The following is an 11,793-nucleotide window of genomic DNA, read 5'->3' on the forward strand; positions in this document are numbered from 1 at the left end:
TTTTCATTGAAATCACCTGTCTGTTCAAAATATAAATTGTATTTGAAAAAAAAAAAACATTTATCGTCCGTCGACGTAACAAAGAGAAAATAGAACCAAATAAAAATAATCAAACACAATTCAACCAATAAATATTGTCTATGGAATGTTTCACAAATAAACCACCAAACACTTTTCACAGGGGGTATAATTACGTTCATACGAAAATCAGTTATAATTTAAGGGGGGTCATTAATTTGGTAAAACATATAACACATATTATTATAAGATATAACAATACATCAATCCAAATACATTATTAATTAATTCAATGTCATTTAGATTACAAACATTTATAACGTAACATTACAGGAGAGTGATTTCAAGCTAGAGAAAAGTTATGAATTAGACAGATTGGGTAATTCATACATTGATATGCACAAACTTAAGTGTTTAATTCACATAGTACATGTTAACAAAGTATCCAATAAATATGCTATAATTAAATTATTCATCTACAAAATATTCACTTATCTATTTAAAATATTCTATATTCAAAATATTCAAGTTCCATGCCCACGAATAAATATCAACAACTTCTCAAACCTTAGTTTAGCACTGCTGTAACCAAGGAGCGCTTCGCGCTGAATTCGCCACGAGAGGCGCTAGTGTATGGCGATGTCTCTAAAAATGTCCAAATATCTGTCAGAATTAATACTTCATTATTTGGTTGTTATAAAATTTATTGGCTGTGCCGCACTAACAAATACCCTTTCAACAACGGCGATAGAACCATACTCGCTAATGACGCCAATAATATAGTCCTCATCGGTACAATGAAGATTAAAAAAATATTACATTTATATTTACTTTTTACTATAATAACACAGATTATAAATATAAACAAAGCTACAAAGAAAGTTCCTTCGGCAACCATTTCAGGTGCTCTAGTAAAACAGTATGATAATGCATTATATCTTGAAGTAACAGGTTATTTAGCAATACTCTTCGTGGCTATCATGTACTCTGGTCTTACTTTATTGATCATATAACTTCACCGACATTCAATTTGTTCACGAATCCATTATGACTACCATAGATTATTCAAGATGTCGACCAATGTCGAGTAAATTTGGGTTTTTAGTGAGTAGCGGCGCGAAGTTTGAAAATTCGTAGTGTTGAATCTCCTCTTCTATACATGAAACCGAACTCTCTCCGGCCATGTCTGATAGTCCACCTGACTATAATGTGGGAATATAATCTGGTGGGCAATCCGACACGACGGGAGACACGTCTCCATTATATCTCGCCGTTGTAATTGGCCGATGTGGTCTAAAATTACTATCCTTGGTCACGTGACAGTTTGATGGACATATGACAGAATGCAATTTGATACATTTATCGGTAAATAGTATTAGGAATATTTTTTAAATTATAATGCAATTAATTCTTTTAATATCAAAGTCAAAATCTTTATTCAACAAAGAAGCTTTGCACTTGTTTTTTCTATAATTTACATTTTTTTTTCTATAATTGTTTCAAGTTTTTCAATAACCATTAATTTTAATGGTTACCAAATCCCTTCCAATCCCCTCGGTATATCTAGTGATGTACACGCACGCCTCCTCTCTCATATCCGTGTCAAAATAGATCCATGACAGACGACGGTGAGCTCGAATTACAGAGGTCCGTTCTCTGGTTGAGGATACGTAAGGCCTCGTTAGGTGGTATGTGTATGATGCCTAGGTCGCTGAGGGAGATCACTGCATCGTCTGGTCGCTTCACTATTTCAGTGCGAATACGACGTGCATCGCCGTAATCCATGTTTAGGAGTTTGCATGCATCGTTGAGCCTAAAGAGAATAATTATATTTTTAATTAATAATCTATGGCAAACGAATGAATATATAACAAACATACTGGTGGTAGAGCTTTGTGCAAGCTCGTCTGGGTAGGTACCACCCACTCATCAGATATTCTACCGCAAAACAGCAGTACTTGGTATTGTTGTGTTCCGGTTTGAAGGGTGAGTGAGCCAGTGTAATTACAGGCACAAGGGACATAACATCTTAGTTCCCAAGGTTGGTGGCGCATTGGTGATGTAAGCGATGGTTAACATTTCTTACAATGCCAATGTCTAAGGGCGTTTGGTGACCACTTACCATCAGGTGGCCCATATGCTCGTCCGCCTTCCTATTCTATAAAAAAAAAAATACAGACAACATTGGCATTGTAAGAAATATGAACGTTTCATTTCAACGTTTATATGTTGCCAGTTTTGAAAAATAAGAAGATATTCCCCTAATCCCCAATGTCTATAATTACACTGGCTCACAATGTATTGCTGTCTTAATAAATAATTATTGGGTAGTACTACCATTATTATTTATATATTTATATGGACTTGTTCAGTACATTTTAAGTATGATTACTTTTGAATGTCATTACCAATTGTAATTATTATGGATATAATCAAGAGCCGAAATGGCCCAGTGGTTCGAACACGTGAATATCAACCGAAGATTATTGGTTCAAAATAAATTAAAAAATTCGAGATATAATAAAAAATTTAACGAGTCGATTTTAGTCGATTAATTGCCTGATCGAAATTAGAATCGATCAATTAAAAATCGATTTAACAAATAATTGTCACCTTGCAAATTTTTTTTATGCGATTCGACTCTCCTGATCCTGTTGTTACCTGAACGGGCTGTGTATACTAAGTATTATCTACTTACTTCGGTAATAGGTTAAGTTGTGATGCATTCTTATTCGGTGGCGCGAAAGCGGGCACCAGGTTCCTCTGTACATCGTGAGTGAACTGTAAGCTTCCGCCTGTGTTGAACCAACTCTCTAACACCACCTCCTATTAATGTAACGGAAATTATAAATGTGTTCTTGTAATTTAGTGTTTGATTAAGTTAAATAGATACTTTTTTTTAAATACATATGTTAATTAAATTTGGCCTAGATTGTATTTGAAATATAAAATATATTTAATTTATCGTACGTGTAGATAGTAATATAATTAAATGATGCGTGGGGCCAGTATGCCAGCCCTATCTCATCTCAAAGCACGGATGTTGTCAGAGGATTATTGTTTCGAACATTCATCAATTGAGTAAGAAGGGTCCTCGTATAAGAGGCGGGACACAAAACTACAACCACAAATAATTCCAAAGATGGCTATCGTATTTTTTTTATAGTATAGGTGGGCGGACGAGCATATGGGCCACCTGATGGTAAGTGGTCACCAACACCCATAGACATTGGCATTGTAAGAAATGTTAACCATCGCTTACATCGGCAATGCGCCATCAACCTTGGGAACTAAGATGTTATGTCCCTTGTGCCTGTAATTACACTGGCTCACTCACCCTTCAAACCGAAACACAACAATACCAAATACTGCTGTTTTGCGGTAGAATACCTGGTGAGTGGGTGGTACCTACCCAGACGAGCTTGCACAAAGCCCTACCACCAGTAACCCGTAATAGTAATTCCACCATATCGTCTCATCTCTCTCATCTCTTTTATTCAGTGCAAGAACGCACGCACTTCTTCGGTCCGAGCTCAATGGGATAGGGTCTCGCTAACGACGAATAAGCTGATGTCAAATAGTAGTGTAAGAATGCAGCGCTCGCCTCGTAGATGTGCAGGTCGACGCGCGCGGCGAGGTGCGCGCGCAGGTGCGCGGCCAGCGGCGGCGCCAGCACGAGCTGCGCGCTCGCCACGCGCGCCGCCAGCGCCGACAGCGGCCCGCACAGCGCGCCCGACACCGACAGCGCGCGCTCCTCCAGCGTCAGCATGGCGTGCCATCTGCGCGCAATCCAACGTACATACACTGTCGCTCCCTTCCGATACCGTCATAAACATGGCATATGCCACGTGGAACACCCCGTATTTAATATATAAATTGGTGGTGGGAGCTCCGGCGAGATTCGTTTAAATAAACCCAGATATATTTTTTCATAGTTTAAACTAGTCTATCTTAAACCGCGAGCTATATTTTAATCATTGTAATTAAATTGATTATGAGTGATCTTCCCAACATACAATAAAACACTCACTTTTGTTTCTTGTAATGTCGAATGGTGGCCTTGAACTCGAGCATGATGTGTTCAGCGAGCACGCCGACGCCCGCGTCTCTGAGGTGTGCGAGGAGGGCGGGCGCGTCTCCGAACACTCCGGCTTCCTCCATGTCTTCCTCAACTAGAGGTTCCGCTACCGCCAGATTAGTTATAGGTGACGTCTGTAACAAACACAGATTCAAAAAAAATCTTGTAAGTCCGTTTTCTAATTTTGTTTAAATCTATAATTTTATTTTATTATTTATTTTATTACTGACAAATAGAATCTGAAGATAAAAAAAAAATGTTTTATTTATTATTAATATTGTAGTTATTTATTTATTAAATGAAATACATAGTTTTATACTTACAACATCATATTGACTGATCTCAAGCATAGAATTCCTTCTTATCATTTCACTCAGAGCCAACTTCTTAGCTCGTTCCTCTACGTCATTCAAAGACATGTTTTCGACGTCTTCTAGAAATTAAAATAATACTGACTGATTGATATTATCAACGATTAATGATTTTGCATAACATATTAATGTTTTCACATTCCAAAAGGCATATTTTTTAAGATGTTTACGTGACCAATATCTTACTAACTAAATAGCCCAAAAATTTTTTTATTGAAACCTACTTGAATAAAGTACATTTTAATCAATTCGCGGAACAGTTTTAAAAATAATGAAAGCAACGGGCAAGCCGCCTATGGGTATATAATGGCTCCCAATGATAACTATCAAAAAGGGCGCTCAACAGACAGAAGAGATGCAATCTTATAGGAGCCACCATCAGGATAGTTCAAATTTGAAGGCGGATTTTACGCACCGCTACGCTCGGTGCCGTAAAGGCCAGTAGAGTCAGCAAAAATTACACAAAGAGGAACTCGGAAGAATTTGTTTGGCGAGCGTTCGTCCGGCGCACACGCATATCAATTACGTTCCATTATATAACATTATTTATTTATTATTATAAATACTTGGGTTGCTTCATATATAGTATAATTATGTTTATATATATTTATTATTTATTTATTATTATATATACTTGTTATATACTCTTTGTTATTAGTAATGTTTTAATCGGTGGAATGATTGTGAACTGAAACTGCATTATGCAATAAAAAATAGTATTGTATTATTAGAAAGAATTAAGTAACTTGTGTTATTAACTTTCTAAAGTAACCTTAGATGTTTTGAACACATACTTCATATTAATGTATGAAACATGTGTACAACCTAATTTGAATAAAAGTATTTCGTTTTAGGAAGAATTCAATGCTGGGTTGATAGCATTAGCAGCTGAAAGGTATTAATTAATATATAAAAAGAGTTGCAATCTTATAGGAGACACCATCAGGATAGTTATGGATAATGCGTGTGCGCCGGACGAACGCTCGCCAATCAAATTCTTTAATTAATTTTACCTTCGAGCCTCGTGTTATCATCATCACTATCTTCGTCATCATCTTCCGAACTAGTCGAGGACTCGCTCTCGTCCTCCCTGTGCTGCTGCTGCGTGAAGTGTTGGAACTGGCTTTTGTAGTAGTGCAGTTGTAGATAATGCTGTAAATATATTCTTATATAGTATAATTAAAGGCAGACAGCTTGCCCTAAGTGCCTTTTTTTAACGCTGGAAAAACGACTTACGCCTTTCCCCCACGGGAACAATGGAATCCGCCCCGAACATCGGAATACCCACTAAAAAACCAGCGGTACCCTTTCCATCTTAACGAGGAGCGCCACGGGATCGCTTTCGCATGCTGCCGTAAGAGCCTGCCCAAGCTTTCACGCAACATTAACCATTGCTCAATAATATAAATTTCATTGATATTTACATTGAAAGGTTAATTGTTGAAAAAAAATCACGATCGGATAGAGCATTAATTTATGATTTTTATTACTAAATAGCTTTGGAGAACGCAGATATAAAATTAATAATGTCTTCCTGATCGATTTATGTGACGGCGACTATAATCAACGGAGACTGAACAACTACGATTACACCTTTTTTTTCACGTGGGTAAATCGTCGTCTTTGTCCGAGTCCGTATTTCCAGATAGGTACAATGTTGGTGTCTTCAAATCCAGAGTAAACAGGTTTCTTATAGGAAAACGTGCTACATCCTAGAACGTGCTACATCCTAAACGCTGGCCTATTAATTATACAAAAAATTAAAAAATCGTCATCACAGATTTCGGAGACGAGGTGTGAACTAACCAGACAATGCGCCCACTGCAAGAGCACAGTCTGGGTGTGATGTGCCGTGTTGACGATAGCGATCAGCGGGTGCAGACCCGTCACGAGGAACGACTCGGTCTTCAGGGCAGCGGCGGCCGCGTTTAGCAGTTGGGTCAGACGTATCCGCCATTCCTCAATCAATTCCAGTTGGAGCTCTAAAAATTGCAATCTATAAAGAAAATTGTATTTATTAAAACAAATTGAACTCTTACAGTATATACTCTTATAGTATAAGTTCAACTTTGTATACATTTTTTTTCTTATATTTTTATTGCTTGCATAATTTGTGTGATAACGAACATAAAAATAAAAAATAAATTACTTAATAAATAACTTATTATATTTCCAAAAATAGCACTTAAAACGTAGCAATGTGTTCTGATTTCCTGCTAAAAAGTTGAAGTACTACAAAAAGTAATAGTCATGAAAAGATAAAATTAACAGCCTGGAAATGTCCCAGTGCTGGACTAAGGTCTCCTCTCCGTCTCAGTAAACCGTATTTGAGAGTAAATCGAAAATATTAGCCTTAATTAGAAGTAAGACATTAGACCAATTTCCAGGCAAGTTCCAACGCACCGGTGGCCAGGCTGCGGCAGGATGGCGTATCGCTCCTCGATGGTCTTCAGCAGCGACACGAACCAGTCGGCGCCGCGCGGCACCCACAGCAGCGCGCCCACGGCCGCGCCCGCGCCGCCCGCCACCGGCTCCGCCCACTGCGAGCTGTCCAGCGTCTCGTCCATCTTCGCCAGCGCGTCTGCGGGAACAGTCAGGACTATCATCATCTCATACCGTGTACCCTACCTAATATACACCATGTACAGATTGCCTAATTATGTGAATATATTTATTCGTATTGAAAACAGGTACTATTCGAAAACATAAATATTAAAATTGTAAAATTATTTTCGGTAAAAACGTGTAGTATAATTCGAATTCTCATTTATGATGATAACGTCCTCGTGACGAATTTCAGCCAAGGAGACCATTCTCAATGGGGACTAGTCAAATGCCCAAGAGATATTTTAGTGCACAAGTGTACGCACACTCAACTCACGAGCGGAGAAAGTTACGTACATCCGGAATTAAAAGTATTGCCAACTTCCAAAGTAAATGCAGTTCCTGAGTTTTATTAACGAGAATATACATAGACATAGAGATTAAAAGAAAAACTTAATATTTTTTTACTGGCTCGATCCGGGATCTTAATCCATGACCTCGGAATTTACAACCTTAAAAGTTAGCGCCTAATAGATTGTTGAGGCTGTTAACTTATTTTTAATCTATATGCAAAATTTAAAAATCACATTATCAACAAAACACTTACATTTCTTTTCAACAGATAACCACCTAACAAAAGTTTCGGCTTTGGTTAACACAGATAAAATATTGTTAATCTCATTGTCAGTTATAGTCATCAATTCTTTATGGAAACCTAAGGTCTCGTCCACGGCATGAGCAAAAGCTGCATCCACATCAACTATTTCTCCTTTAGAACTTTGTGTGTGATAAATTGCTAAAACTGTGTGTAGCCTTTCAGCTGCTAATGCTATCAACCCGGCATTGAATTCTTCCTAAAATGAAATACTTTTATTCAATTTAGGTTGTACATATGTGTCATACATTAATATATTTATTAATTTCAATAACTGGTTTCTTATATATTAAAGTTTTTGGAATGCGCAATTACAAGCTGATACAGGTTTTTTTAATTTTCAAGTTAAAGTCTAGAAAATGTATAAACTGTTAACAACCTTCCTTTTAAACATTGTTTAGCGAATGTTGATAAGTTAAACAATGCCCCGTCTCCTTCTTCCGAATATCAAATCAATAATATCAGAAAGAGTGTTTAATTAAACAGCCGCTAGGCAAAGTTTTTTATAAGGCCGTAAGTATTTTGAAAATAGAATTTAGTTCTTAATAATGGAAAATATAGCCAAAAAATAACTTTATGTTTTACTAGGCATGGTATTGTAAGCACTGGCAATTTCCCTAACTCTCAAGAGCTACTGGGAGTTTATTGACAGTAATTCATTTTTATTAATAATTATTAACTCAATTATTGGCCTGGCATATATGTGTTTGATCCCAGGACTTCAGGATCTTTCTATTGATTTGAATTGAATAAACAAACACACGGGCGAGGCCGTTGGACTACTTACAAAAGATGGCGCGCTAATCTTATCCGATAAAAATAAATAAATTAGACGCATTTCGATGCAAGCCAATCATTATTATACGAAAGTACTCACCACAGCATTAACATTCTGAATCTCTAGTTTATCAGCAATGGGTTGGACATTATTCAGTACAAAATTCTGATGATCTTTTATCCATGTTAGAGTCTGAGTGAGGAACCATTCAGGCCTATCAATTCTAGCTGTCTGTCGGGATCCCGTGAAGTGGAACGTAAATCGTTTTTTTAAAGGTTTCAACAGAATCTTTACAGGCAAACAAGGATCTTGTTCTGAATTAAAAAAAAACATTATTATATTTTTATACACATAATAATTTTTAAAAAGTACAACTTTTTTTTTTGTTCTTTGTATGCAACATAATAAAATAAAATTGTCTTATATTTGACCGACTTCAAAAAAAGGGAGAAGTTCTCAATTTGTCTATTTGTGTTTTCTTATGTATGTTTGACTGCTTGCTTGTGTAACTTATTAGTCTATAAACTGATTTTGATAACTTTGGTTTTTTTTTTAGCTCCAAGTTGGTCCCGTCTTAATTTAATTGGTTTATTTGAAGAGTAATATGAGCAGTACTAACGGCAAAACAGTTACAAAACTGTTGTACAAAAGGCATAAACTATTAACCTTACCTTTTGTAAAGTCCCCAGTAACATCTTCAGCAATTATATCTTTTGGTTCTCGTATTAAAAATAGATACCTTGTGAGATTATTAAATTTATTCAAAACTTCCTTCGGGATTTGGGAATTATCTGAACCTGAGGTGAATGGCCACTTCAGTGACTTAAGTATATCTTCATAATGTCTAAAAATAATTGTAATAATGTCACTTCTATTGATTTTGATACAAAAAAATATAGTGCACAAATTCATGCTCACATTGGAATGCAAAATCTTATATATTTATTAAGTCAAAACATTGCTACAATAATATTACAATATCAAAACAACACATTCATAGTATAAAATAAGAAGTTGTTGTTTAAAACATCTAAGGTTACTTTAGAAAGTTAATTACACAAGTTACTTAATTCTTTCTAATAATACAATACTTTTTTTTATGACATAATGCAGTTTCAGTTCACAATCATTCCACCGATAAAAACATTACTAATAACAAAGAGTATATAACAAGTATTAATATTAAACATATTTAGGTAATAATATATTAACAAGTAACATATTTACCTTATAAGATTATCCTTTAGTACATTATGCCAGTAATGTGTGTATTCTTTAACATAAGTATTCCAATGAGTATTCTGGTATTGATTACACATTTCCTTCATCTCTCCATACAGTGATACTAGTTGTTCATCGTCTTTGCAGTGTTTCATTTGGTTACTATAAGAAGAAATTATTAGTTTATCATTAAAAATAACTCTTAAATATTTATATCCACTTTAATTATGCTTTCAAATTTCTGACAACTTTGTCAATGTCAATTGCAATTATTTCACTAATCCCATAATGAATAGTGATTGTTATTGTCGATGATTGTTTTAGATCTCAACCAATGATATCAAGTTAATCAAAGTTTTTTAGTTGAATTTTATCATCCTGCCTATGGAATAGGCTTTAGATAAATAATATCATCATGGTGGAGACTATGAGTTTATAGTGAAACAAATTCACAGTTTTCCATTAATATTTTATTACTTTCAGTAATTTCTTCCTTGATGCTTTTTGAATTGATTATATCATGATTACGGTAGCCTGCCATGAACCGGTGATTCTTAGCACCCCCTGCCCTGCCGATACCGCGACCTCTTAGCGGGCTTGCCGGTAACTGGGGGCCTTTTTATGGGCGCATCTGCCATTAAGTTTTGTTTGCCCATACTCGCCGCGCTGGGCAGGAGTGTTGGCGAGCGCAGTAGGGGGGTAAGATGTTTATGGGGGGGGGACGCTGTTGCCCATCCCCCCTTTTCCCCGTCCCTTAGTCGCCTCTTACGACACCCACGGGATGAGATTGGGGGAGTACTATTCTAAGCCGGTACTCCACGGCAATTCTTGGGAGAGGTCTATGTTCAGCAGTGGACAACGATTGGCTGTTGATTGATTGATTGATATCATGATTCATGCCTCTATTACTATTTTGTATTTTGTAAAGAATGACAAACAAATTACTAAAGTATCATTCAGTTTTAACTATAAATGTTTATGTACAGCACTATGTGACTAGTTAAACTATGCATCTTTTTTTGAATGACAGAAAGAGATAAATCAGAACTTAACTAAACATACATATATACAATATACAACACACATATATAAGAAGTACAAAACTTTTCTCATTTTGTAAGACAATGACAATGACATTTAAGAAAAAGACTACATTGTATTTTAATTTGATATAGAAAAGTATAATTTATATCTATATTGTGGAGTTTAAGTAGGAATATCACTTATGCCTACCTTAGTTCTTCAACTCGAGCATACGACTGAAAATATACTAAAATTTCCTCTAGTCTACGGATGGCAGAAAACCTTTTATCAAGTTCTGTCATTAATGGTTGAGCTTTAGTCATATAAGTATCCGCTTTTTTAACCATTAGTGCCATCTTTTCTCTAATTTTTTCTATTTGTTTTGAGTTAAGTTCTGCCTTTTTGATAGCAGAACTTAATTTCGTCGGCACCTCATCACTGGCAGCATTTAACTAATAAAATTTTAATAACAATTAAGAAAACATTCGACTGTTACCAAAAAAATAAAATGCTCCAAAATAATTTTAATATACAATTACTTACGCAGCTTTCAAGATGTTTCTGTGTGTCCAATAAATTATTTTGTATTTCAGCAATATTATCTAAATTAATATCGTTACCTATTTTAATATTCAGATTATTTATTATTTCTTTTTTTATTTCGTTGGACAAAGTAAAATTCATATTGATGGAGTTATTGAAAATACTATAGTTAGCAATATAATTTCAAAATTATTATAATAATACAGTAAACTATTACCGTAACTATTTTTTTTAATCCATGCCTACAATAATATTTTAAAACATTAAAAACAAAAATTTTACTTGTACACTGGTGATTGTAAATTTATCATTAATCAATATTGTGTCAACTTGTCAAGCAAGATACGTCTTACGTTTTAACGGCACAGATTAAAGAATGTCTGATAAAATACTTCTGTATTTACATTAAATTACAATAAATGTTTATCATAAACAAGTTTTCCGCTTTGAGGGAGTCAATATCGCACATTGTTATTAGTACGCCAGAGAAGCATTATATCATCTGCCCGCATGTTGTGACCGACCTATGTGTAGCAGACACATAGGCTTCAAATATATATGT

General features: G+C 35.4%; 1 protein-coding gene across 2 annotated transcripts; it reads right to left on the reverse strand.

The window, feature by feature from the left end:
* Positions 1 to 120: 120 nt before the first annotated feature.
* On the reverse strand, positions 121 to 11,465 carry LOC126770767 (RAD50-interacting protein 1). Of its 2 annotated transcripts, none has more exons than XM_050490314.1 (14): positions 11,232 to 11,465; positions 10,899 to 11,140; positions 9,672 to 9,827; positions 9,116 to 9,288; positions 8,544 to 8,758; positions 7,619 to 7,865; positions 6,871 to 7,048; positions 6,274 to 6,463; positions 5,481 to 5,619; positions 4,420 to 4,526; positions 4,049 to 4,230; positions 3,623 to 3,797; positions 2,717 to 2,844; positions 121 to 1,831 (listed from the first exon to the last, which is right to left on the reverse strand). In XM_050490314.1, exons 1-14 carry the CDS (start codon positions 11,370 to 11,372, stop codon positions 1,621 to 1,623), a joined length of 2,484 nt encoding a protein of 827 aa, XP_050346271.1. In that variant the 5' UTR covers positions 11,373 to 11,465; the 3' UTR covers positions 121 to 1,620. The 2 variants fall into 2 exon arrangements, with proteins under 2 accessions (XP_050346271.1, XP_050346270.1); XM_050490313.1 differs by having other exon boundaries at positions 4,420 to 4,529; positions 11,232 to 11,464.
* Between the last annotated feature and the right edge of the window lie 328 nt (positions 11,466 to 11,793).

This window comes from Nymphalis io, chromosome 9 (genome assembly GCF_905147045.1).
Source record: "Nymphalis io chromosome 9, ilAglIoxx1.1, whole genome shotgun sequence".
Lineage (NCBI taxonomy): Eukaryota > Metazoa > Arthropoda > Insecta > Lepidoptera > Nymphalidae > Nymphalis > Nymphalis io.